Source organism: Amphibalanus amphitrite, unplaced genomic scaffold (genome assembly GCF_019059575.1).
Source record: "Amphibalanus amphitrite isolate SeventyFive unplaced genomic scaffold, NRLGWU_Aamphi_draft 000115F_arrow, whole genome shotgun sequence".
Classification (NCBI taxonomy): Eukaryota; Metazoa; Arthropoda; class Thecostraca; order Balanomorpha; family Balanidae; genus Amphibalanus; species Amphibalanus amphitrite.
Window position 1 is genome coordinate 499,521 of NW_024881610.1, and position 27,946 is coordinate 527,466.

The 27,946-nt window shown below is 50.8% G+C and overlaps 2 protein-coding genes across 5 annotated transcripts; one reads left to right on the forward strand and one right to left on the reverse strand.

The window, feature by feature from the left end:
* Positions 1-1,014: 1,014 nt before the first annotated feature.
* On the reverse strand, positions 1,015-14,966 carry LOC122381187 (E3 ubiquitin-protein ligase Hakai-like). 2 transcript variants are annotated; one of them, XM_043365072.1, is made up of 6 exons: positions 14,725-14,966; positions 5,556-5,694; positions 5,160-5,390; positions 4,489-4,575; positions 4,092-4,277; positions 1,015-3,720 (listed from the first exon to the last, which is right to left on the reverse strand). In XM_043365072.1, exons 2-6 carry the CDS (start codon positions 5,661-5,663, stop codon positions 2,782-2,784), a joined length of 1,551 nt encoding a protein of 516 aa, XP_043221007.1. In that variant the 5' UTR covers positions 5,664-5,694; positions 14,725-14,966; the 3' UTR covers positions 1,015-2,781. The 2 variants fall into 2 exon arrangements, with proteins under 2 accessions (XP_043221007.1, XP_043221008.1); XM_043365073.1 differs by having other exon boundaries at positions 1,032-3,720; positions 14,906-14,923.
* Positions 14,967-15,439: 473 nt separating this feature from the next.
* On the forward strand, positions 15,440-27,929 carry LOC122381190 (resistance to inhibitors of cholinesterase protein 3-like). 3 transcript variants are annotated; one of them, XM_043365075.1, is made up of 11 exons: positions 15,444-15,654; positions 16,698-17,078; positions 19,009-19,136; positions 19,546-19,689; positions 24,055-24,325; positions 24,665-24,807; positions 25,185-25,223; positions 25,478-25,540; positions 25,795-25,875; positions 26,084-26,135; positions 26,393-27,929. In XM_043365075.1, the coding sequence occupies exons 1-11, from the start codon at positions 15,507-15,509 to the stop codon at positions 26,497-26,499; spliced, it is 1,557 nt and encodes a 518-aa protein (XP_043221010.1). In that variant the 5' UTR covers positions 15,444-15,506; the 3' UTR covers positions 26,500-27,929. The 3 variants fall into 3 exon arrangements, with proteins under 3 accessions (XP_043221012.1, XP_043221010.1, XP_043221011.1); XM_043365077.1 differs by lacking the exon at positions 16,698-17,078 and having other exon boundaries at positions 15,440-15,654; XM_043365076.1 differs by lacking the exons at positions 25,185-25,223; positions 25,478-25,540 and having other exon boundaries at positions 15,447-15,654.
* Positions 27,930-27,946: the final 17 nt, after the last annotated feature.

Consider the following 27,946-nt stretch of genomic DNA (forward strand, 5'->3'; position numbering starts at 1 on the left):
AGGGTACACACGGATAAGGTCTATAATTCTTACTGAGGTCATTTTCAGGTCAGGTCAAAGATGACGTCACAGGAGCTAAAAGGAAGTCAAAATAGCAGCACTATACATATATATGAAGTTTTTCTCGAATAACTTTCAAGGCATCCCACCTAGGAACAAACTAATAGCACCATCGTGATCCTCTCGTCGATCCGCATCGAAACATATGTATGTTGACCTCGAAAGGTGGAAAGGTCAAAAGTTGACCTTAGATCACGTGACCTAAGGTCAACTTTTGACCTTTCGACCTTTCGAGGTCAAAATACATATGTTTCGATGCGGATCGACGAGAGGATCACGATGGTGCTATTAGTTTGTTCCTAGCTGGGATACCTTGAAAGTTATTCGAGAAAAACGTCATATATATGTATAGTGCCGCTATTTTGACTTCCTTTTAGCTCCTGTGACGTCATCTTTGATCTGACCTGAAAATGACCTCAGTAAAAATTATAGACCTTATCCGTGTGTACCCTTTACCGTTTACCGCTTGTCGCTATCTTGCTTTATTCTCGAGATCTCGCTGTCGCTCCCGCCTCGTAATAATGGACAGGTCATAAAAATGACCTGACCTGAGGTCAACGCAGGGCGATAACCACTTTTTTATTATCGCATATGAATGACACTTGATAAGGCTTTAATCGTCATCAGACAAAATTGCAACTTTCAGTGGGGAAAATATCAAGGTCACTCTTCGAAAAATAGGACAAAAGGTCACGTGATCAAAATTTTCAAAAATTGAACATCCGAGATAGCCAAAATGTTTGTTGGTTGATTGTGTGTTGAACCATATAAATATTGTATCGTAAAAAGCCAATAGTTTCTGAGTTATAGGCCGCCAAACATAGGGCTACAGCGCGAACTCCAGGAATTGCCCGAGGCTATATCTCGGAAACCGTTGTTCGAAGAAAAAAATCCTTGCCACAGCTGGCTTCCCCGCCCATCACAACCCCTAACACCAGTTTTCAACGAAGAATAAAATGTGAGGGTGCAAATTTAATTTTTTATTTGTCGATTTGTCGTGGAACGCCCCAATAGAACAACGAAACCTACAAATATTTATCACAATACGGAACGAAACAATGCGAATTCATTAAGACTACATTCAATTGATTTGTACGAATTAGCCAAAGTGTTAGATAAACAACATCTACTGTAGATAAGATAAAAAGTGCAATTATACGTAAGCAAACAGGTATTGAACAATCCGCAAACAATTACAATGGGAATCACCCCGCGAAACATCCAGGCTGGACCCAAATAGAACATCAATCGGCGAAAAGATGACTGCCTAAACACTACGGTTGTCCAAAAATCACTGACAAAAGGTACACAAATCGCACTGGCCAAAAATCACACATTGTCTTTTGTACGACTGCACGGTACACATTAGTGGACTAGACATAAAATTACACCAAACTGGTCACGCGTGACACGCGGATGGGATCGCTGACATCTCATCAGGGGCCAGACGCCAGAGCGGCGCTGGGTAAATCCGGACAGTTCTGGATCGTGCCGGATCGATACACGAGGGATGAATGGGGCGGGCGACTGGTGGCTGCCGTTCCGTGGTGACTAGTAATGGAGTGTCGGGAACGGCCGAGGAAGACGGAGCTTCCGGAAACGCGTGGAAGGCCCAGAATCGATGGCGGGGGGGGGGGGGGGGGGGGGGGCGCCGCGCAGTACTATGAACTGCGTCGCTCTTCCAGCACGGCGTCGACTGCGGAGTAATACAGGTAGCGGGCTGGCCCCCGCAACGCACTCATTCATTAAATGAAAAACGGGACTGGCGCGTCTTTAGGAAACATCCATGAAAAGGTGAAACGTCTTTCGGACGAAACCCCGCAAACGTCACGCCCTGAGACGTTCAGTAGCCACAGTACAAGTGAAGTATGAACCAGGGAAAGAAAACAACCCAGTGGTGAAGGCGCAGGCCACAATTTTGGCTCAGGTGTGTCGAATCAAACTGATCAGCAGACATGCCTGAATGGCCGTCGCTGATACCAGATTGGTCACGTAGAAACCCAACTTTCAGCTCACACCTAAAACAGGGCGCAAGGGGCTGTCTGCGGCAAATATGAAAGCATGCTTCGGTTGCGATTCTCCAGGATGCGAAATAAAACCATAAACGATGGTGAAATAGACATAGGTCCAGGCAGCCACTGGCACACTCCTTTCAGTGTGTTTGCACGGCTTCAGTTCCATCAGTGACCAAGAGACCTGTGACTATTAATTAGCGAACGCTGTGCCAAAGCCACTGCAATTCAACGCCAGTTGGCACAGAGGGTACGACTAGACGAAGTCAGCCGAAATAAGAAATCTTTCTCGAATCCCTGAGGCACCAGCTGCGACAATTCGTGGACGATAGCACTCATGGAAGTAGCTTTTCCTTCCTCAGGCGCTTTTTGACATGTTTTGCAGCCCTGTGGTCACAGCGCTGCAGTGACCAACGCCTAACGCGCAATACATGGAGCTAAATACGGTTAGCTAAATGCTATTAAATAAATGGTAGAATGACCCTACGAGTGGCCCAAGAAAAATGTTACGAACATGAGTGGCCCAGCTGTCCTCGGCAATGGCGAGTGAAATATGACGCAAAGCAAATAAAACAAAGGAAAAAAGAACTGACCAATCAAATGCCCAGAGTTCCGGGCTTGAAACCGTCCATTCAAACCCACACCCAGCCTTCCCCATCGACCGACGGCAGCCTCTCCCACCTGAGCTGTCGGCGCGGCAGTGGCGCCTCTAGCGGTAGTAGTGCGAGGTAGGAGGCGGCGGACGGCCCAGCGGCGGCGCCGCCGACCACGGCTGGGGGGCGCCGTGTTGGGGCGCGTGCGGTGTTCCGTGCTGTCCGTGCGGCGTTCCGTGCTGTCCGTGCGGTGTTCCGTGCTGTCCATGCGACGTCCCGTGCGGAGTCCCATGCTGAGTAACGTGAGCTGCCGTATGCTGTAAGTTATGCTGCGTAGGATGCTGGACGCTATGCTGTGTAGGATGCTGGACGCTGTGCTGTGCAGGATGCTGCACACTATGCTGCGTAGAATGCTGGATGTGCTGTCCCGGGTGCTGTCCGCTGTGCGCCGTTCCGTAGGGCGCGGCCGGCGGCGGCGGCGGCCCGCTGGGAGCGAAGGGCCGGCCGTACCCGGCGGCCGGCGGCGGCGTGGTCTGGTAGAAGGCCGCCGGGGACACGGCCGGCTGCTGGTAGGTGGAGTGCTGCGGACCGGCGGGCGAGTACCCGCTCTGGTAGCCGCCGTACTGCTGCAGCGGCTGATGGGACTGGTGGGATTGGTGGGACTGGTGCGGCTGATGAGACTGGTGAGACTGATGAGACTGACGGGACTGCTCGGCCGCCGGCTCCTGGCCCTGGATAGGGATAGTGATGAGGTTACTGCTGCGCTGGGTGGTCATCACGGGTATCTGCTGCTGCTTCATGGGCGGCGCCGGCGGCTTGGCGCCATAGCCAGCCGGCCGCGGGCTGGTCAGGCCGCCCGGCTCGCCGTGTGCGCCGTACGCCGGCGGCGTGCGCGGCTCGTGGCGGCGCGGGTCGCGCGGGTCCGGCAGCGGCCGGTCCTCCGACAAACGTCTGGGCGGCGGCGGCGGCGGGGGCGGCAGCGGCTCCGGTGCCGCCGGCCGCGACAGGCCCGGACCGCCGACCGGCAGACGACGGTGACGGTGGTTAATGTGAGCCTGAAAACGACACAGTGTCAGCGACTCAGCAGCATTACACAGTTTCTATAGACTACAATACTGAGACAGGTCAGGCTTACCGTAGTTTTCACTGCCAGTGCCAATTCAAGCAGGGCGTACGTGCTAAATACGGGTGCAGCAGCCAACACACTGGCTCCTTGGTTGAGCTCTACCCTCAAACCCGAGTAAAAAGCCTTCCGTACACACCACAAAGTTTGTACCGCTTGACCGGGAGCTGGCGTGTATCTCAACGCCAGCTTCCGCTTACTCCAGCTCAAGCCTCGAGACCATTTTTCCCATGCTCGCCCAGTCTCCTTTCAGCGTCCCCAGTTTCTCACCCTCCCCTGCTCTCCCCACTGCTGGTAGCTCACCTCCAGATCTCGCTGGCTGAGGTAGGTGCGCCGACACCCGCTCACGTCGTACTGTTTTCCGTCGTGCAGACACATGAACAACTTCCCTAGGCCGGCGCGCTCCACGCGCGTGGCCCGGTCGCCGCAGCGCCAGCACTTGTCCATCACCTTGGCGCAGTCGTAGCAAAGCACGTGCTTGCACGGAATCTGACAACGTACAGAGGAAGAACACGGAGCGGTCAGGACACTTGGCGACGCACTTGCAGAGAAAAAAATATCCGATAGCATTCGATAATATCGCACCATTTATCGATTCCTATGAAATTATAGGACCGTTCAGTTGGTAAAAAACATCATACAAAGTATGAAAGCAGACTATAAAAAGTTATACAAACAATTACACCATATATATTCTTACCATTCTTCCATAGGCCAGGATGGGGCAGTCACACTTCTCACACAGGTGTATCAGTGGATTGAGAACCTTTGTCGCAATCAGGTTTACCTGGTAGGCAGAGGTAAGCGATCAGCATCAGCAGCGTATAATGGTTCAACGTGCTCATAAATCCTGCACAACACACGAAGTACGAACAAAGAGAAATTCAACGCAATAAGGAAGCAGACAGCAGTGCTGTGTTCATTGCTCAATGAACGAAACTTTATGACATAAGATCACATGCGTTGCGATGCCTGAAAATTAGATCACCTGATTCCATTCAGCGTGGAGTCATATGTATTAGCGTTATGCCCGGTAATTGTTAATGTTTGTGAGCGATCTGCCCCGATACGGTGTGCCGCGGACCGGAGACCGGACTCTCAGACGGCACACGGAGCTGATGGGGGTCGTCTCCGCAGCTCGGGAAGGACAGGGGAGAGGATTACAAGATAGTCGAGAATGCAGCGTTGTGAGCGCAGTGCACGCTTTACGTGTTCGAACGATTTGATCATCTGACGAACAGATCAAGTAGAAATCCGAATTCGCACTCCACCGGAGCAGCATATAGTCCATTTTGCAGCGGTGATTTTCGTGTTTCTAACTCTGAAACTACCTCACTGAGCGCCTCCCAGTGCCCCGTCACCGCCCGATACCTTGTGGTTCCAGGAGAGTCGCAGCATGGGCTCGGGCTGTCCGCGCGGGATGGTGCTGAACGTGGCCGGCTCCAGCTCGGAGATGTCCGCCTCCATGTCGAACACGCGCGCGGCCGGCGGCGGCGGCGGCTCCACCGGGGAGCGGGGCCCGCCGCCGGACGGCGCCGCGGGCCGACATGGCGACGAGGAGAGCTCCGATCCAGAGTCGGCCTCATCGTCACTGGCGATCACCTGGGGATGGCACGCAGCAGAGACGCCAGTGTTCAGCATCCTGGGGGACTGGGTGGGGGATGAATAGTGAGACCTGATGGTTGGTATAGTGTATTACGTAATTGAAAAACCAATCTAGACAGAATCACAGGAGAAGTGGAGCCATACATAGACACCCCTACTCACCCTAACACGCCGTCTGACTGGACGAGCCCTGCCTCGCGGTCGGACGGGAGGGCGATCCCTGGCCGGCCGGCTGGTCACGCGGCCCCCAAACCCTTGTCCCTCCTCCATGGCGGGATGACAGACACTACTGCCTCATGAGCTGTGGGGTGCCAGAGCTGCTGTCAGACACAGATAAGGTGAATTACACTGACAAGTTGAAGTAGAACTTAGAAATCAGGTAGAAGTGAAGAAGATAATGAGGTCCAGTCTGCACTTTGAAGTAGAGTTTTGACACTTTTTTTTTATAAATTTAGCCCGAACCTTTTGATGGGAAGGATTCACAAGGACAGAGCCACCGCTAAGCGAAGCTTGTTGCGATGACCCTGCCCTCTACCCTCCGATCGCGCAATTCCGGTGCTATGGCAGAATTTAGAGTCCAAAGTTTAACGTGCGCACAAAGCCGCGCACGGCCAGTCCCCTCGCTGACTTCGCCTGGCTACGGCCTGCCACCAACCGCAACCATACCTGTCAGGAGGCCCATAAATGTCGAGCGCCCGTCGCGCTTCGAACCCGGACTGTCATAACCGGGAACGCGTGCTCTCACCACGCGGAGTCCAACGCTCTAACCAACTGAGCTACGGGACCGGCACTTTCCAGCAAGGTCTAGCCATAACTATAGTGCGCACCATAAGGCTGGTAAAGGCGACAAATTAAAATAATCTTTCACCTGCTGGTATTAGGTAATAAGTTTAAATAACATACAATTAAAGGAAACAGTCCACTTTCCTGAAATCAGTATTTTGCTGTGAGAGGCGAGCTCCAGCCTTCCAGGCTTGAGAGCCTGCCTCCGCCTATGGCGGCCGCCGTCACGTGACCTGCGCCTCGGAGGTCGCGGGGCGCCGCCCGATGGCGGCCAGTCTTTGCTCGGTGAGTGACGCGCGCGGATCTCACACTGGTGGCAGCGTAGTGAACGGTGCATCGCCGGTGATTGGACGTGCGTACTCGGTGAACAGACGCACTGTGTGGAGTGTGGACATTGATTATGGCAGAACGAGGCTCGGACAAGCTGGTGTGGGGGGAAGGAGAGACGATACAGGATTATTTGCGGCGCGTGGATGCCTATGCGCTGTTGGGGGATGAAAAGAAGACCATCGGGAAGACTCTTCTGGGACTCGGTCATCGCATCAGCGTCATCGACTCGCTCAGCGATACGGACAAGAGCTCTGTGACGAACCTGAAGGCGGCCCTGCTGAGAGAGTTCGGCGACACAACCCAGCAGAGCCAGCGGCAGTTCCTGACCAGACGGAAGCGGGACGGTGAGACGTACGGCATGTTTCTCTCAGCGCTTCGAGTACTGTTTCAATCTGCCTATGCATCGAGCCCAGGTCAGTCCAACACCGATGAGAATTCGGCAGTGGGGATGGCTCTGATTAAGTCGACGTTCCTGTCGGGTATTGATAGCGGGGTGGCTGGGCAGCTCCGTCTACAGTTCCCAGACGCTAATATCCAAGATTTGCCAACCCATGCGAGGGCAATTGAGGAGGCTATGGGGCTGCGGAATGGAAAAGCGGACGTTTGTCAGGTTGCCGAGCAGTCTGGGAAGCCGGACCAGATTGCTGCGCTTCGCTCAGAGGTGCAAACCCTGACAGAGGCTGTCAACGCCATGCGCTTCGTCGATGCTGGTCGGGGCCGCGCGGCTGTGCCGGTGCTCGGACGCGGCGGCGGCGCTGAGCCGGGTCGCGGTGGAGCGGCCCGGCGTGGGTCACGTGTCCCGCTCGGGGCGCCGCCGGCCGCCCCTGTCTGGACAGCGGCTGGGCGCAGTGGCGCGCACAGGGTCGGGACCTGGGAGGGCGGCCCCGGCGGAGCGGGGCGGGGATGTGACACTGACGCACGGGGAGTCACGTGCTGGACGTGTGGCGAGCCAGGTCACGTGCAAAGGTGGTGCACGCGCGCGCCTCTGGCAAGGGGCCGCGGACGGCCAGCGCCCCTGGTATGCTGGGCGTGTGGCGAATTCGGGCACACCCGCTACCAGTGCTCTACAACATATTTAAACTGAGAAGGGTCGCTGCCACGGAGCGAGCGGCGGCCTCTGGGACAATGGAAGCTCCCCTAAGGACGTCGAACACGCTACACGTACGGGGAAAAATTGGGAAGCTGGACTGCACGTGGATGGTGGACACGGGCGCGTCAGCCACTTGTGTGTCAGCCTCCCTGCCGGGGATTCAGGCGATGCACCACGAACCCGCTGATGTTAGACTCGTGGCCGCCAACGGCTCGCCGCTGGTGTGTCTGGGTGCGTTATGGACTGACGTAATGTTAGGACCAGGACTGATTCGGCACGGCATTAAGGTGTGGGTTGTCGAGGATTTGTCAGCTCCTGGTATTTTGGGAAATGATGTACTTCAGAAGTTCGGGCAGTTTTCAGTTGATTTTGAGGCTCGTGTGTTGGAGCTTGCAGGCCACCGGCTGCCGTTGGAGGCGCGCGCCAGTGGAGCGCCGGTGCACTCTGTGCAGGTGCGTCTGGGACACGACTGCCTTCTGGAGCTCACTCACTCACTCACCGACAGCCGTTATAACACTGGGGGACTTTAACACGGGAAACATATACCTTGACAGGTCCTTTAATGGGCAAAGTGGCATAACCTCATTTGACTACAAAATTAAGGAAACAGCTGACATGCTTAACTTTAACCAATTAATTGATGAGCCAACCAGAGTAACGTATGATGTCGCAAATTTAAGAGACCTAATCTTCACAAGCAACACGGACATAATTCAAAACAGCGGCACACTGTCATCATTTGCAAACCTTGATCATTTCCCCATTTTCACCGAACTAGACACAACAATAATCGACAATGTCGAGAAACCACCAATTGTTATTTGGGAATATAGGAAAATAAACATCGACCTCTTGACCACGACACTTACCGATACTAACTGGAATGACATAATTGAACAAGACATTGACACAGCCACCTCACAATTCATTACCAAACTACAAGACGCGGCAACAGGATCAATACCAAAAATAGTCATCAGACAAAAGCGCAAAGACAAGCCATGGATAACAAGCAACTTAAAACGCAACATTAGAAAAAGGGACAGACTCTTCAAGCTTGCAAAACAAACACAAACTGACTTCAACTGGACGAGGTGGCGATATCAGCGCAATTTAGTTACTACAATGAGCAGACAACTTAAAAACGAATTTATTAAGAATCAAGTTGAAAAACTGATCGAGCAAAGACAAAACCCGTACAAGTATCATAAAACATTACGTACCGTCATAGGCAGATCTACTGACAAAGACATCCCACCACTGCTGACACAAACCGACAACGTGATTACTGACAACATGGAAAAAGCGACACTTTTCAACGACTACTTTGCTTCTCAATCAACTTTAGACGTATCTGACGCTCATCCACTTCCAGACACGAACAGGACAAATGCAAACATTCCACAACTACAGAACTTTACAACCAGTGAACAAGAAATACTTCAAATCCTAAATTCACTAGATGCAAATAAATCGACAGGCCCAGATGGATTACCGACCCGATTTCTTAAACTTACGGCAATTCTTATTGCGAAACCCCTATCACAGTTGTTCAATAAATCACTTTCTCTCGGAGTGTATCCAACTGAGTTTAAAACAGCACATATTAAACCAATATTTAAGAACAAAGGGTCACCATCAGACATTTCAAACTACCGACCAATCAGCATCCTTTCAGTCGTATCCAAAATATTCGAAAAAGTAGTCTTTAAAAATATATATAGACATTTAACTGATCACAATCTATTAACAGATAAACAAAGCGGCTACAGAGGAGGTCACAGCACCGAATTACAGCTTCAATATCTGACACAAAATCTCTATAAATCTTTAGACGATGGTGGAGATTTTACAGCGATATACTTGGACATCAGTAAATACTTTGATAAAATTTGGCACAAAGGGTTAATTTACAAATGTGAAAACGAATTTGGACTTTCAGGAACACTTCTCAATTGGCTAAAATCATATCTATCCGACAGAATACAGATAGTTAAAATTCAAAATTCGTTCTCAGCTCCCCGTAAGATAAACGCTGGCTGCCCACAGGGATCAGTTCTCGGCCCTTTACTTGCACTTTTATACCTCAACGACCTCTCAACTCGTACAAAAAATGACATTTTATTTTTCGCCGATGATACATCACTTTACGCTTCCCATACATGCAAAACATTGAATTCCATTCAAAATTCTTTGCAACTCGACCTTGACGAAATTAAAAAATACGGACAAGAATGGGCCATCAAATTCAACGATTCCAAAACAGTACAACAAACATTTTCCCACAAACCAAACAATACATCACCAAAACTCACTTTCGGAGGACTTCCAATACCCATAACAAAAACACACAGGCACCTTGGATTGACCTTTTCTAAAGACCTAAGATTCCACGAACACATAAACGCCATCCTTACAAAAGCTAACAAATCCCTCAGTCCATTATATCCCATAGCACGATTCCTTCCCCGAAACACTCTCGACGCAATCTACAAGACGTACATTCGACCACATCTAGACTACTGCGACACTATTTACGACGGACACATTACTATTCACGACACCATGAGACTAGAGACATTCCAAAACAGGGTAGCAAGACTAATAACAGGAGCACTTTTCAGGACCTCTTCTGACAAATTACGTTATGAATTAGGATGGGACAAACTAAAAACCAGACGACAACTTCACCGACTACTACTTTACCACAAACTATCAACACCCGGACGTCAAAATTTACCCTCTTATGTCACCTCTCTTCTACCGAATTCACGACATCAAGCCACACAAAGGACGCTAAGGAACGCCGCCCACCATTCCCAGCCACATGTACGCACAACCAAACACCAACGCACATTTATAACACTCACAGGAAAACAATGGAATCAACTACCAAACTCAATTAAGCATCTTCCCTACAAAGACTTCAGAAATGAGATCAAAGAGCTCATGTGCATGAACAAGCCTCCTCTTTACTACTCATACGGCACCACGACACTTAACACAATGCATACAAGAATACGACTTAATATGACGATACTAAACGAACATAAGTACAAAATACAAAAGACAGATAATCCTAAATGTTCATGTGGCAATTCCCAAGAAAACGTAAAACACTTTATATTTTCATGTCCAAACTACGACCAACAAAGAGACATACTCTACAACAGCCTGCGTCGCATCCTTAACTTTGACCTTAAACAAAAACCCAAATCATACCAACTTGAAGTCCTCCTGCACGGCCGCGGACTCGGTGGCGGGGGCGGTCGGCTGGTGGCTTGGCACTTCCAAAAATTTTTGCAAGAGTCAGGTAGATTTACCGGTGGATACTAAATTACCTATTCTGTTCGCTGAGCCGGGTGGGCCCGCGCCCGTCGCTGGGCACGCGTGGGGGCGGCTGGCTGCGCGGGGCAATCCTAGACACGGCGGCGGCGGTAGTGGTAGTGATACTGGAGATAGTGAAGAGGTCGAGATTTGGCGCCTCGAGATGAGCCCATGGCTTTTGCGCCAACTCTCCGTGATACATACTCGATGTACCTCATGTATTATGTCAATAAACTCCGTGTGTGTGTGTGTGTGTGTGTGTGTGGAGCCGCACTCTGAGCGGGTGGTGGAGGTCAGTGCCGTGGACTTCGGCGCGAATGAGCGGGACGTTGTCTTTGAACCAGACGCTGCAAGCAGCCTGCGTTTGGGAGTAACGCTACCGCCCACAGTAGTTCGGTCCGGTCCTATGAACAGAATGCCTCTGTTGGTATCAAACCGTGGTAATCAGTCAGTTCGCCTATACGGTAACATGACGCTGGGGGAAGTCACAGCTATCCAGGTGACCGAGGGTGAGCAGAGTCTGAGGGCCTGTCGACCCGGACCAGCGCAAGTTGACCTTAGCAGCGCGGAGATAAACGAACAAGAGAAGAGAAGTGTTGAGAAGCTGTTCAGCAGATATCGAGACACGTTTGCAAATAACGATGACGAACTGGGCAAGACACATCTCAGGGAATTCAGGATTGTGACAGGGGACTGTCCGCCTGTCGCTGTTCCAGCCCGGCGCACTCCATACCATTTGCGTGAAGAAGTTGCGATTCAGATACGGAAAATGGAACGGCAGGGTGTCATTCAGAAGTCCAACTCGCCTTGGTCAGCTCCACTGCTACTGGTAAAAAAGGGTGACGGCAATTATCGGTTTGCCATCGACTATCGCGCTCTCAATGCAAAAACGGCAACAGAAGTGGCATACCTCCCAACAGTACGCGAATGTTTGGACAGCCTAGCCGGTTCAAGATTGTACACAACTCTGGATCTGAATTCAGCGTATTGGCAGGTTCCCATCGTACCGGAAGATCGTAAAAAGACTGCATTCTGCACGGAAACAGACCACTGGGAATTTCTAGTCATGCCATATGGATTGAAGAATGCGCCGAGCTGCTTCACAAGGCTCATTGCTGATGCACTGCGGGGTCTGTTGGGTAACGGAGTGACGGCCTATCTGGACGATATCATTATCGGTGGCAAATCTTTTCAGGAGCACCTGTCGCTGTTGGAAGCGGTGCTGGAACGACTGAAGCAGGCTGGGTTGACGGTGAAAAGTAAGAAAGTGGTTGCCTGTCGGCAGAAGCTCCGTTTCCTCGGGCATCTGGTTGGTGATGGAGTGGAGCCGGACCCGGAAAAGGTGGCGGTAATCAGATCCTGGCCCAGACCTACGTCCACGAAGGAGTTGCGCTCATTCCTCGGTCTCTGTGCTTACTATAACGACTTCGTCCCTGACCTTCAACGGGTAGCAGCGCCGCTGCACAGGATTTCGGGAAAGGCGAAGTTTACATGGGATGCCGAGCGCGAAGCGGCATTTGAAGGCTTGAAGAGGGCCCTCAGCGAGACCACCACTCTACAGTTCCCGAACATGCAGAAGGAGTTTGAGGTCAGTACAGACGCCTCGGATACAGGCTTGGGATGTGTTCTTTCTCAGAGAGACGATTTGGGTAGGGACAGACCAGTCTGCTTTGCATCGAAAGCGTTTACTGACAACGAGAAGAACTGGCACATTCGTGATAAAGAGGCCTTTGCTTTCGTGGTTGCGTTGCGGAAATTCCGACCGTACCTCCTTGGAAAAAAAGTTCAAATGGTTTACAGACAATCGAAGCTTGACGTGGCTACATAACACAAGAGATCCTCGAGGCCGCTACGCTCGGTGGCTTGAAGAAATTCAAGAGTTCGATTTTGACGTGGAATATCGCAGAGGGGCAAGCAACTCACATGCTGATGCCATATCCAGATTACGTGTCTGTGTCACACAAGAACATGAACCACGAACTCTGAGCATGGTGAACGAAGTCGACATGGTCTCGGCTCAACAAGAGGACTTGTGTTTGAAGAAGCTGTACAGTGAGATCAGGCTAAAGCGCACCAATGGACCAGAGATGGTGAAGTGGAGGAAATTGGGCTGGGAACCGAAAATCGAACCGGGAAGCGGCCTGTTGGTGGCTACGAGGAAGCAGAAGGAAATGCTTATTGTTCCTGAAAAGTTCATTTCGCTGGCTCTTCGTCTTAAGCATGATGATGCTGGACACTTCGGAGCGAAAAGGACTGGGGTGCTGCTACGACAGGCTGGTTACGGCTGGCTAACGATGAAAGAAGACGTGAAGCACTACTGCCGCAGCTGCGTTACGTGCGCTAAGGCCAACGACCCCCACCGAAGGTACCGCGCTCCGCTGTCGGCAACAACCCAGCCAACCGAGGCCTGGCAGCACGTGTCATTGGACCTGATGGGACCGATCGGCGTCACACCCACCGCCCGAGGTAATCGGTTTATTCTTGTGGCACTGGATCTGCTCACTAAAGGGGTTGAGTTAGTCGCGATTCCTGATAAATCCGCCAAAACGGTGGCTGAAGCGCTGGTTGAGAATGTTTTCTATAGACACGGGCTGCCTGAATCTCTGCTGACTGATCGTGGTCTGGAATTCGACAACCAGTACTTTCTGACACTGGCACGAGCGGTCGGCATTGACCGGAAGAGAATCAGTGCGTTTCACCCACAGAGCAATGGTGCTGTAGAGCGGTGTAACCAAACGCTGGGATCGCTGCTCCGAAGAATGGCCCAGGAAAAAGTAGGTGACTGGGATGATCACCTGTCGCTGGTTCGGTTTCAGTATATGACAGCTGAGCACAGGGCAACCGGACATTCGCCTTTCTATCTCCAGTTTGGCCGTGAGCCCCGTACACCGCGCCTCGCTGAGAGGGTGGAGCCGACCGGACGGCCGCCGGACGCCAACTCATGGGTTGAACGACTGACAAAGGAGCTGAAGGCAGCTCACGCCACTGTAGTGGAACGGGAAGAGAGGACGAAACGGCGGCGTCAGGAGCTCAGTAGCCGGAATGCGCACGTCGCCCGGTACAAGAAAGGGGACCTGGTGTTCCAGCGATGTCCTCCAAAGCCGGGTCGACCGGGGAAGCTGCAGCCCCGCTGGGACGGTCCGTACATCGTGGTTGAGTGTCGTCAGGGCAACGTCTACTTGATCAAAAGGTCGCGGGGCGCCGCCCGCTGGCGGCCAGTCTTTGCTCGGTGAGTGACGCGCGCGGATCTCACATTGCTATTGATTTATGATTTTTTATGCTCAAAATAATCATGAAATAAAATAAAACCTTTTTGTAAAAACAATTATTTTCTATATTTTAACATAGGACAAACTATATTCTATGTAAAATAATGTTTGACGCGGAAGCTTATTACCCATTGACCAATCATATTGCGTAGCTCAAACCTACGCATACTGCATTCGCTGTAAGCAGCACGCTGATTGGCTGACGATGACGTGGCTGCATTCCTGTGTAAGGCACGCATACCTCTACAAGGCACTCTTTTCGGAACGAGAAGTGGAATATCTTCGTCTAGGGTGATCGTTGAGCCGTAAAAGCTCCTAATTTGTGCTAGTCTCAGCTCAAGCTACGAAACTGCTATTCCAGCTCAAAACCCCATGTTAAAAGTGAACTATTTCCTTTAACTGTACAACACAAGTCTGTCATAGTTCATGCTGTGCTGTCATTATTTGTTACAGCAATGCATGATGAAAAGTTGCATTCATTCAACATTACTGTTATAAACTTGAAATGCACGAAAAAAAGCTCTATAGGTACCTTTATCAATATCACCCAGCTCTCAAGCTTGCGCACCAGTTGCAGTAGCGGCCCCTACTCGATCTGAATAACCCGAACGTAGTATATGTTCTTCACCATGCTAGACGCGATAATTAAAGGGATCATGCTTGGATCATGTTACGTGACGGATTTGAACAATTTTATTTATATTTATCCTTCCCTCCGCGGCGTATCCCCGTTCCCGTCGCGCGAGTCCGCCCACAACAAGCGAAGAGCCGATGCCAGATGAGCCAAGTTGCCGAAAATCTCGAAGTCAGCAGAAAACATCACTATCATTTAAATGAAGATTACGTAGTATTCATTTTTTCAATCGCTTGCATGATTTATTATCAGAATATTTATGTCATTTTACTGCGAATTAAATATCTAAAAATATGAGAAAAATAAATGAAATATTACGTAAAACAGTTGCAAGTTTTTTTTAATTACGTCATAACGTTTCAAATTTATCAAAAAAATCTAAAAATCTCGCTAGATTTGGGAGTTCTGTCGGTTTCTGAACAATAAACCTTCAAAGCGGGTTCATAAATGAAGCACAGTTATTTATAACGTTTCGGAAACAAGTGTGAAAAGATCGAAAGCTTATCTTCAATTTGTCTGCATAAATAGTCAGCAATCAGGCTTGGCTTTTGCATCGGTTCTTTGAAATGACTGGAGATATCTCTAATAACTTATAGCGAATCTCTAGAACATGTGCCGTATATCGCAAGTTCATTGAAACAAGTAGAACTGGCAATTCGAACCATAACAACAAGTCGAAGATGGAGGTCGCTGCGGGGCTTAGGTCAGGGAAAAGTGTGCTTATTTTGTCCTTAGTTGTTGGCTGCTTCGCTTTATTATGGCCAAGAATATTCTTCCCCATGCTGCAGTCCTCATTCACCCCTGCGCCTCCGGAAACGACTAATGAAGGCAAGTATAAGGCTTCTTCGCAAAATGAGTCATTTCTGGCGCAAAAATTGGCTGCAAAAGTTTTTTCATCTTGAGGTTATTGCGGCTAGATATGGATTTGCGTTATGCCAAACACACTTTGAAAAGTTTTTCAATATTAATGTTTGCTGTAACTCAAGAAATGGCCAGGTTTAAGAAGATGTCTTGTGGATGCACTCGGCTTGCATGGACTTGCTGTCGTGTGTACCCAAATGTTAGCGAAGGGTCTTAATCCCGGACAAAGCTGTGTGTGCTCCTTTTTTAACTTCTGGTTACCAGGGGTAAGCAAGGCCTAACTTTTGGAGCTTAGTTAATCATAGATATGCTACTTTGACTTAAATTATTTTGTTTGAAAACAGCCACACACAAATTTGTTCACTTTAGAATGCCTAGAGCAGTGTGGCTGTTTCATCACTGCCAGGGCCCTGTTTCACCGGTGATAACAGCACGCTGCTTTTACACGTGTCAAATTGGGTTTCTATGGAAACATCAACAGGCCCATTGCTCCAACACTACCACAAGTGTGACGTCAGCTCGCGCAATTTGATAGCAGCGTGGTAGCAGCGTCCCGTGAAACACTGCCCAGATTGCACGTCATGGTGACAGCTGACATACTGGGCCAGCCAGGATAATCAACCAGATGATAAACCATTCCACTCCAGCTTAATTAAGGAAGCTCAAATGTTAGCATTATGCCATGGCTGATCTTGTTCTATCTTCCTTGCCAACACAATAGATTCCTGGGCATCTGTCAGCACAACATTTTAGACCATGACCTTGAGCTGCTCTGTTCTTCAGGCCTTTTAGGCTTGAGCTGCTCATAAAGCAGTACATCATTCTGAAGACTGGCTGCGGGATATTCCAGGCTTTGCTGAGACAGTTTTGCCAACATTACCATTCTTTGCAGCATGGTAGATTGGTTCCCAAAATTTATGGATAGGTTATCAATTGACACTGGCTGGAATCTCCAGTTACCACTGCCCTTCCCTTGAGGGTTAACTCTTCCATGACCCCACATCCAACAGCTGCCATTACTGGCACCCGACCTCCGAGCATTCTGCCCTGCTGCCACCCGGTGCCGTTCACCAAGGAGCGCAATGCGCTCTTCTTCACGGAGCTGTGTCGGCGGCTGTCGTGGCGGGCCGACCGCAGCAGCGCCGAGACTGCCTCGCTGCACCTACCGCCCGAGCCGCGGCCGGACATCTGGACGCCGGGCCTGGCCGGCTGGTGCGCCGACGAGCTGTGGCGCGCCTGCGGCGTGCAGCTGGATGAGCCGGCGCTGGAGAAGTTCCGCCGCGCCGCCGACGACCCGCCCACCAGGAACCTGACGGGCTGCCTGGAGGGGACGTTCGGAGTGCGGAGGGCGGACGTCCGGCCGCCACGCGGGATCGAGCTCACCGCCGCCAGTGAGCGCTGCCACAGAGTCGCCACACGGTCCCGGTGGTGGCGGACGTCCTAATAGAAATGTGACGCGTGACTAACAAACTGCTGCAGCTCATCAATACCAGATGACGGAAATGGTGGCTGCGTTACAGTTCCTGACCTTCTCACGCGTTTTGTGAAACATGACTAACACGGTAGCTGGAAGCTTTGTGAATAACAGTGAACCTGCCTCTATAATGCGTCGGGGGTTTGCAATACTGATATTGTGGTTGTTTGCTGTGGTACGGCTCTATTCGTTCTGAATAATAACGCCTATCTTTTGCATGAATAATTCGAGCCATTTCAGCCACTACAGGGTGTCCGGATAGTTCTGGCGCTTTTCAACATTTTCTAAAACAAATGCCATTGGTTCATAGATACTAATCAATGGATCAAAACAATGACCAGGGACACCAAGCCACATGCTTCCGCTACGTGCTCATTCAATGTAACCATCGTCGGCGCCGACGACGGCCTCGACGTAGGGGAGGAAGCGTCTGCGGGTTTTGACGATGCGGGGCATTTCCAGGTCCTCCCATGCTGTCATGATGCGAGTCTTCAGCGACTCCAGGTTGGGGTGAGAAATGGCCTAGATCCTGTTCTACAAAACGCGTAGCACGCCTTAGTCGAGCGGGTCAGGTTAGGAGAATAAGGCGGCCTGATCTCATTTCGCCACGGTGATCTGGCCCGGCAAGCTCCTCTGTCAGTTTAGCTTGAATGGCAGCGGCGTTGTTGGAGGGTGCTCTGTGCTGTTGAAATGCGAAGTGACCCTTAGGGCATGTCGTCTTGACCCTCGGGTTGATGTGGCTGTCCAGGAACCCCTCGTGGGCCAGCCTGTTATTCATTTATTCGACATTGACGAAGATGATGGGACATTTTTATCCATCAGACCCCCGCACTTTCTTCGATTGCCGCGCTGAAATGCTGCTCCGTTCCCATATCGCGTTCGAAACGGTCTGAGGATATTTTCTAAGGAATTCCCGAGTCGAAATAAACCTTTACCTGCTAAACCATTCATCGAAAAACGCCGCATCGCGCTGCAGCTCGAGCCTCGTTCAAGTCGCACCCGGCCGCCGCGCGCAGGCATTCAGCGACAAGGCGCATCTTCGCCCATCTACCCATCACTGAAAACGATTTCAAGGTCATATTTACACGACCTCTGGCTGAGCAATCAACGAGGGGTCATGTCTGTGATGATTGGCTGAATGTCCAATAATCACAGCGCGCGTTACACGGCGTCCAAAAGAAGCGCCAGGACTTTCCGGACACCCTGTAGTGCATGTGTTGATGCTAACAGATACTAAGTGTCTGATGTTAATGAATTTATGCTATATCCATTCCGATGTTACATAGATAGGTTTGTCTGTCCCGTAGCTCAGTTGGTAGAGCATTGGACTCCCGGTAGTGAGAGCCCGGGTTCGAGACGCTCCGGCGCTCGATATTTGAGACTCCTGACGGGGATGGCTGCGGTTGGTGGGAGCAGCCGCAGCCAGTTGAAGTCAGTTGAGTGGGACAGGCCGTGTCCGGCTTTGAAGGGCACGTTAAACTTTGGCATCTAAATCCTCCCGTTACCCGGAATTGCGCAATCGGACGGTAGGGGTCGGAGTCTACGCAACAAGCTCTGCTTAGCGTGGGCTCCGGCTCTGTCAATCCGTCCATTCAAACATTCGAGCTAAATTTATAAAAAAAAAAAAAATAGGTTGAAGCTTCAGAGTTAACTTACTCAAGTGAAACTTCGTTGCCGTCACTGATCTGATCTTTTAGCGTACAAAACACCACGTTTGTCGAACTCTTCTCTTGTTACTTCTGTCGCCAACGTGATCAGTGGTCTCACCCATCACATTTTGCACCGCCCTTCTAGCTCCTCCACTCCGAGGCCTGTGGTGACAGTGTCCGTCTCTCTCCGTCCGACAGACCAGCTGCCGGCGGGCCGCAGGGTTCCCGTCCACCCGGGACTGCGCGGAGACCTGCCGCCCGCCGCCCAGGCTCACCTACACGACATCAACCGACAGCCGAAACGCATCATGGACCGAATGGGACGGGTGAGTCGGGTGGGCCGTAACGGGGGCGGGGCGGAGCGTGGGTTGAGTAGGAGGCAGGATGTCGGGGATGTCGGGGCCACAGCAGCGAAACACGGGTATCAGATGAAGGGGGATGGCCGATGGGGGTAGGACAGTGGGTCTTTTTGTAACACCGGTGAGCTGGTAGACGCGTTTGGCTTCTAGGTTGGACGGGTGTATCTGTGACGTTTTGTGATGTTCACCCTGAAAACATGGGTCATTCGTTATTGATAAAATTCTTCGCTTTCATCGCGTGGCCTTCCCTTTCCGTTCAGTGTCATCTGACTACTAGCCACCCATATTCTATTGGTTCCTCCCTCTCACTCTCTATTGACCATGCTCTTTCCGCCGTGTATCATTCCGTGTTGACCCGGCGTGTATCCGGTTCCAGCCGGGCCCCCAGCCGGGGAGCCGTCCCACGCCGGGCGGCTACGGCGCCGTGCCGCCGTCCACCAAGGGCAGCAGCACCATGGGCATCATCATGCCCATCTACACCATCGGCATCGTCGTCTTCTTCGTCTACACCATACTCAAGGTGAGATCGGAGAGCCGTGATGGAGCTGGGGACGGCTGGTATGGGCGTGTGGAGTTTGGAGGAGATCTGTTGTGGACGCGTGCTGAGACAGTGCTTAGTCTGCCTTTAAGGAGCTCAGGTGGGCTAGGTGTTTCATAGTCTTATCTTTGCACGCTTTTGTAAGGGACGAAGGAAATTTTGTAACGTGCGTATAAGGTATGATAATACGAGTGGAAGTTTCACTAATGCTGCGAATCACTATGCGTCATTGCAGTAGTTGGTTTTCCATTTTTCGATGCTGTGCTAACGCGACAAACCTGAAGCTCGCCGGGTGCCTATGATTCCTGCCGACCTCGACACCCTACCTACCGTGTTATGTTACGTGCTCACGTGCCGCGAGCGTCTATCCTGGCTCTCGTCGGCCCCTGCCGACCCCCCGGGGGGCGCACTGTAGGCCGGCAGCCTGAAAAAGCGCTAGAAATTCCCCCAAACTGACTGTCCGCAATATGAACAAAATAGGTATCATTTAATCCCAAATTGATCGAAGAATACGATTCCGATGCTAGTTTTGCCCTAAGGTCAAAATTGAGCTCGTCAGTTGTCGCCAAACACAAGACAATTTAGACTCTCTATAGGCCACCACATTTACCGATTTTAATGATGAACTTTAGTGGTAATTTATTAGTTGACCAATCGTCGTTTTGAACGAAATTTCCTGTCAGACTAGTTCAGGGCACTGTTGTTCACTGTGCCAACATCATTCTGACATATTGCATCGCTTTTCTGCAAGATAAGCTAGCTGTTTGCAAGCAGCTGCAAGACGTAATTTAAAATCATATCCAATTTTTTAATTAGACTTTTATAAAAACGTTATTTCGAGCAGCTAAAAATGAACATTTTATACTATCCTCTGATTACTCATCTTTTGTTCCATATAGGTGCTTTGCTGCTTTTCCCTGCTACTTTTCGAGATATGCGCCAGTAAACCACATGATGTAGGGGCAATTGTCACCTCGCCGCTCTACTGAAGGCCCGGCGCTCTTTAAAACGCTGGAAGTTGTGAAAAACAAACGCTTATAATCTAAATAGAATATATGTCCCTGAGCTCAGAATTGATCAACGCACACAATGCTGTCAACATTTCTGGGCCAAACTAAAAAATTCAGTCATTATTAACCCCTAAACACAAGTCAGTGATAATCAACAACAACTTGCTCTTTAGTTAGACTTTTTGAGAAATGTTACTTCGAGCCGTTAAAAATGGCCATGCCATACAAACCACCAATCATCTTTCTGTCATGCCCTACTCGCAATTTTTGCTAATGCCTGCTACTCTTCGAGGTCACGTGACCTCACCATTAAAAGTGAATGGGGAAATAAGGAAACTGTTGTTTTTGCGCATGGAATGATTTCAAACTATCTCAAGCACACGGAATCGTGATTTCGTGCACTCCTTGCAAGATCCGATGCTTTACTTTTGCATTTTTGACCTTCCGTGACGTCATTTATGACGTCACACCGGTCATAGGAGTTTCTCGTCAATAACTCATGATCAAATTGAGCCAGCGACTCGGGAAAGCCACCAATGGACTCGGGAAGACCTCCCGAATCGAATGATATGCGATACGACCTCCTTCGATAAGTTCGTGGCCTGATGGGCTCTGAACTGACCTTGACTCGAGGTCAATACCTTAACCCGCGAGTTGCTGGGGGGGGGGGGGGGGGGCGTTAAACGCCCCCACTTTTTTCGCCGGGCATAAAAACGCGCGCCAAATTTTGGGTACCTGTAGGGAATTGATTGAAGTTTATTGTGACAAAGTTTCAAAAAAAATCGGTCGGACAATTTTTGAGATATCGAGGTTTTAGTGACGTCATGATTTTTAATTTTCGACCAAAAACGGCGTATGTTCAAAAAATCATATAAAATCACAGAATAGACATACAGACATGTCGTAAACGCCATTAGACTGCCAATACCATGAACAATCAAATGGCTATCTTCGATTATTGATTATCGCTCCGCATTTTCCAAAATCTTGAACTGAATCTTGACAATTTCTCGTGACTACTTCACGACTATGATACATGCATTTCTTAAATTAAACATTTTTAGCAAAACACGTACACATATGATAAAATGAATGTCACCATCGTGTTCTACGCCCCAAATTACCCATAAAACACGTGTCACGGGCTGCGAATATCAGTTTTGATTTTCGGGGATATGTGCCTACCCGGTTGACCTGACCTTGACCCTGACCTATGCTTGACTGACCCCTACATGGAGCTGACACTCTTGTAGACCTTATACGATGGATTGTGCACCATTTTGACAGAGTTTATGACGAGAGGCGCCCATTGCGAAGTCCTGAAGTCCATGCTACTGAAAGGCCGATTTCAGGTGTTTGACCTGACCTTGACCCGACCTGTGACCTCAAAACTCAACTTTAAAGTACTCATCTGAAGCGTCTCGTCGCGCTCTTTCGTTTGCCGCCTCGTGCGTTTCGCTGCGCCTATTGGTTCTCGAGTTATCGGCTGGGGGCGTTTAACGCCCCCCCCCCCCCCAGCAAACGGTGGGTGGCGAAATACTCCAGCAACTGCCGGGTTAAGTTGACCTCACCCGAACAAAAAGTATACCATTCGACGGGCCGAGCCAGGCGAGCACGATGGTGCCAAAATCGCTGCTCTGCGGCCATTTTTTGCGAAATTATTTGCCAAAAACCAAACCCTACCTTGGGCCTTTTGACTTCACCTCAGAGGTTACCGGTTGACCTGGGACCTTAAAATCGGGTATCAATCGTTCCGCCTTGAAACGGCGCACACGCTTGTTTTTTCCGCGAGGCTCTAGCTCCATAAGGGGCGAAACGGCAAAAAGGGGTCGTACCAACCCTCCCCCTCGGCCGGCCGAGGGGGTGGGGGGTCCGACAATAGGTCCGGCGAGGGTTAAGCAGCCCCACTTCGTTTTTAGCATGTTTGCTTGTCACTGAGATCAACAACTCAATCACAAATAATTTCTAGCACTTTTCCGGACCCCCGGCCCAGTGTGGGGCGGCGGCATACATTCCTCGCGTACCTGACTGCCCCGAGCTGAGCCCGACGGAGGTTATACAGGCTGCCCTGCCGATACCAGCCGGGGCCCCCGACCGGCCCGAGCAAGGTGATGATTTGTCTCACATCAGTCACGACACGACCGTTAATTACGAGGTCATTGAGAGTTCGGGGATGGGGTTAGAGTATTTTGGCAAAGGTACTGTTTGGATAGTGATATTTGTGTGGGCGGGATCGCCGTAGAGTTATTAACTATCTCTTAAACTATTTGGTGTGATAGTTGGAGGGAGCCGAGTCCGACAGTTTTGTGAAACTTTAGGCCCCACAGAGCTGGCGTTTTGTGCGGTGGTTATTTTTGATGCGCCGCTCAGATATTCGGGGTTATGTTGCGTCATTACCGTTTTCCCATCTCGGTGATTTATGGGCGCCGTGTCGTCAGTGCTCTCAGGACGTCCCCGCATTGGCTGCTATTTCGGGGTCGGCCGCTGCTCCAGCCGAGGCCTCCGCGGGCCGGGTGTCTGCCCAGAGCGGCCATTGGCGGTGTATGTTAAAAATGCAGGCGTGACCTTTCCACCCCATCTCACGGACCGGCTGTCTTGGCGCACCCATCCTATCGAGTTCCCGCCGAAACATCGCGCCATTATTTGGCTTCCATGACGTGCGTATGTCATACGGCTTCGTCCGCCGCGGCATATCCTCGGTTATCAGTCTCGGATAATACCTTCTCATCGCTATCCGAGCGGGTTAGAAAACCCTTGGCCACCTCCGCACAGCTGATGCTCGAGTTCAAAGTCTCTCAGCTGTGCCGGCGACTCTGCACCGGGCGCGGACGGAGCCCCGATCGGCCGGTGACAGTCGGCCGGCCGCATTTCTGCCGCCCCGCTACACTCTGTCTGGTGTCGGGCAGACGGCCGCCCGAAATAGGCTGGCAACAGCGCCCTGCCGCCGCCGGAGACAGGCCCCGGGCCACGGCCAAGGCTATCTGGCAACGGAGACTTTCAGAGATTTACCGGCGCGTTCCGCTGCGGTGCTCCTGTGCGCGACGCGGCTGACATCTAGTGGTGGAAAGAGGAAACAGTAGTTACGTGATTATTTACGACTAATGGGATGTGCTTCAAGCTAGAACAATGAGGCTGTGTTGAGAACTAGGAAAAGTGGGTCCGTCTACGATTTATTGTCCAGCCTTAAGTTGCCTCAACATTTTCATTTTTAATGGATTGTCTGATTAATAACACTGAAGCTAATACATGCTTGCCCAGCGTCATTGTTTCATTCTTCGTTTCCCTCTCCATCAATCATTTATTCCGTCCAGCGTCTGACTGTTTCCCCGTGTCTCAGGTGATGTTCAAGAACCCGGACCCGTCGGAGAGCAAGGAGCCCATCATTCCCGACTACCACCTGTCCACCGAGTACCGTTCGTACGGTTACCACTCCGGCTCGGGCCGCTCGGCGGTGGACGGCGCGCCGGCCGGCCGCTGCCGCCCCGTGGTCGTGCGCCGGCCCCCGCCCGAGCCTGAGACCCCGCCGCCCAGACAGAAGGCGGCCGTCACCGCTGCTGCCGCGCCTGCTGCCAACTCTGTCCCCGCTGCCGCATCGGCGCAGACCCGACGTGAGTGCCCTGTCATGTCTGTTGTAGCTGCGTAATGGGTTCGTCTCCTAGCAGTTGTTCATATTGTTAAATGATGTTCTCGATTTTCACTCCTTCATACTGCTCAATCATTGTACTAGTTTTAAAGAGCAGACGTGTTCCCATGTCTCTTTAACCCGCAACTATCTGAACTCGGAATGAGTTCTCTCGTACAATTCAGTTGACCTCGTCCCGTTGGCCCTCCTTCCTTTTAGCCTCCCATTACCCCGGTTATCGCCCCCAGCTACCCAATGTCTTTCTAACCTTCGATGTCCCTAGTATGACACCCTTGTGACTTTCCGGTCTCTGTGTTGGTTTCAGCGGAGGACGCCGAGATTGACCAGTTGCGCCGCCGGCTGGAGGAGACCGAGAGAGCCATGGAGCGCATCATGAAACAGATGAGCACCGTCTCGGAAAAACTGAACGTCGCCAAGATCAGCTCCAACATCAAGGCCATCAAACAGGTGGGATATGCAGCCAGCGGGGGCGTGGTCTTGAGTGGATGACTAGAGGGTGAAGCTGATCGGAATCGTTGTTACACTACGGTGGCATGAAGTCGTTTAATTTGGGTGGTGTGATTGATTTCTGGACTGGGGACTGGACGGTTCCCAGTTATGCTCTCCTCCGTGTTCTTTGGTATGCTTGTGTTGGTGTTTGATGGATATGGATAATTGCCGCCGTTTGGCAATTAAGTCAGGGTACAAGAATATTGTAAGGCCCAGTGAATACCTGCTAATATAATGGTGAACCTACCTAACGTGATAGTTGCGACACATTTCACGACTGTAACTGAGCGACGGCAGCTTTTGACGATTGACATTTCCATCATGCCGCTAACAAGGATGAGCCTGATGATGGAGAGGAGGAAGTTGAGGATCAGGTAAGAATACTTCAGCTTAGATGGAGCAATTTATTACTTGAGCTGTTTGAACTTTTTCTCAAAAGACAAAAACACTATTTTGTACTACAAAACTTACAAAGGGAAACGGCGACAAAATTAGTCAATCAACGATTAACTATTAATGTTTGCCCATGCAATGCAGATGGATAGACAGGAACGAGGTAAGCAGGCGAAGCAGTGGTAATCTTTTCTCCAGCAGATATTTTAAAACCTTTGTGTCGTGTCATTCCAAGCTGCCCTCTGATCAGGAGTCAGAGCATCAGGAGCAGGAGGAGGCCGATCCGGAGGATCAGGAGGTGGGTCATCACATCAGCGATCGCATATTACACAAAGAAGCTGCAGATTGCATGCATTCAACAATTTGCACGCTGGTCGATGCGATCGTCGACACTGATTGTTGATGTGATCGGCACTCGATGTGCCGACGAGATTGTTATACGCTACCACTTCCTTTGTTGGGCTGTCAGTCGTCACCTCGGATTTTCTCCCTCCCCCCCCCCCCCCTATGTGGTTGAAGTTCTGCCGGTGACGCCCCGTCCCCTCCCGACAGGACCTGTGGGGCTCCACCGACTCTGTGGCCTCGGACAGCCTGGCGTCGGAGCGCTCACTCTCCATGGAGTCGCTGGCACAGGTACGACTTACAAGGGACGGCTCACGCACGGTATAGTTAGCTAGACCAATAGACCATGGAGTCACTGGTACAGGTAGGACTGAGATAGGCCGCTCACGCACACTGCTCTTAGGGCAGCAATAAGGCCATATGTGGGCATACACCGGTCCTTGTGTGGTCAGTGTGGTGTTGTTGGTGTGGTGACGTCTCATCCCCGTACGGTTTTCAGACGGAGGCGTCTCTGGCTTCACTGGAGGAGGACGTTGGCAAGGCGGCCCAGGGTAAGCTCTCAGCCACACTGACATAACAGAGGGATATATTTGTTAGTGGTTATGCATTTTGTTTGTAGAGAAACGGACTGGCAGAATTGTCAGTCATGTCGAAGTGTAAACAAGGATCATTATTTCGGAAGATTGTTCTTTTCTGTTATTTTACTAGAAACGCGAAATGCAAATATCAAGGAGAAGTATGTAGCTTCAAAATGTCCATCGTACTATTCTGTATTAACATTTCGCCTGTCTGTTTTCCCTCCGTCCAGCGGTGAACAAGAAGAAGGGCTCCAAGGAGAAGAACGGCCACGCGGCTGCCAACGGCACCAAGGCAGACGTGGCGGGACGGAGGCGGGTCCAGGAGCTGAAGTCGTGAACCGACCGACGGACGAGAAGGAACGAGACGGTAGAGGAGAGGTCGGTGGGGTCTGCGTGTGGCGCGACACTGTTCGAACTGTCGATGGTTCGCCCGGCCCGGCGTGAGGTCCCTGAGGAGAGGGAGCAGCGCCCAGCCCGGCGCCGGGAGTGAAAACGTGGCCGAGGTGGTGGGACAGGTCGCCGGTACATTTGGACCGTACGTTCAGAAGGTGGGGTGTTGATGACAGTGCTGCCGGGAAGGCACGCGCCACTCGTTTGGAGTAAACCGTGTGGTGTGTGTGGGGTTACCATTTTGTCAAAATCAAATTGATGGCGATTGTATTATCCCCACCCGTAATACTCACCCGTCCGTATCGGCTTCTCTGATCTGAATTTACCTCAGTCAGTCAAAGTTTCAGCGTCAGTGCTCACTGAGACACATGTACCGAACTGTATCCACATCGGAATGGCAGGGCTGCTCTAGTCACCATAGTGCTTTCGTTTTGCAGCTGAGTTGTGCATTTTTAGGGAACGCTTTACTTTGTGTGTATGTACGTTTTTGTGGCTCGCTTTATGAGGCATATTTACCGGATTTTTTAGGTTCCCGTGTAAGAACTTTTTATTTCTTTTTACCAGTTGCAGTTTTAATTTAGATGCCGTACATCTATATGCGTAGTCACTAGTTTCTAGTGCCTTTTCAGTTTGTGAGTTTCTTTAACCTGGTATTGTCGTGATACTGAAGAATGTTAGTGTTCACATACCTACTTACTACCCCGACAATCTAGTCATGGCATGCGGTTCGTAATGCTCGCAGTGGATGTATGTCTGTAATCTGTATGTGTGCGTGTACGGACATACCGGAATCTCCCGATCAACGTGACGACATTCGATACCATGAGCGTTGTCAAGCTAACATTTTTCATGTTTGTTATCATGACATGATCAGTAAGAACAGGTATACGTCTCAGCAGTTGCTGGCCGCTGAAACCTACCACGTGGCGTCACTTGTCGTCGTGTTACCGCGTCGAGCACACCCGCTGGACAATTGTTGTTCCGCCGCGTTAGTAATGCCGGTTTGTGTGCGTGTGTGTATGTCATTGTATCTCGCCTCGGACTGTTATCTCTTATTGGGCGCTGTACTGGAACCCTCGTGGAGCGACCGAGCTCTCAGAGTGTGAAGTACGTTACGGGGAGCCGAGCCGACCCAGTGGTAGGGGCCTCCCCGGCCGACGGTTAACGGTTCGTCATTGCGCATGGACACGATTAGTGGGAACATCTGGCTCGGAGGGTCGGCCCCGGCTAGTCGGATGTATAGTGCGAGTCTGGTCTGACGCTTTATCGAGACAGATATCCTTTACACGGTGATTTTTGGTGCACGGATGCGCGATCACCACTAACGTCTAGTCACATGTGCAATACACCGAGATAAATACAGACGTTACAATAATACTGCCTGTTTGTAGTTT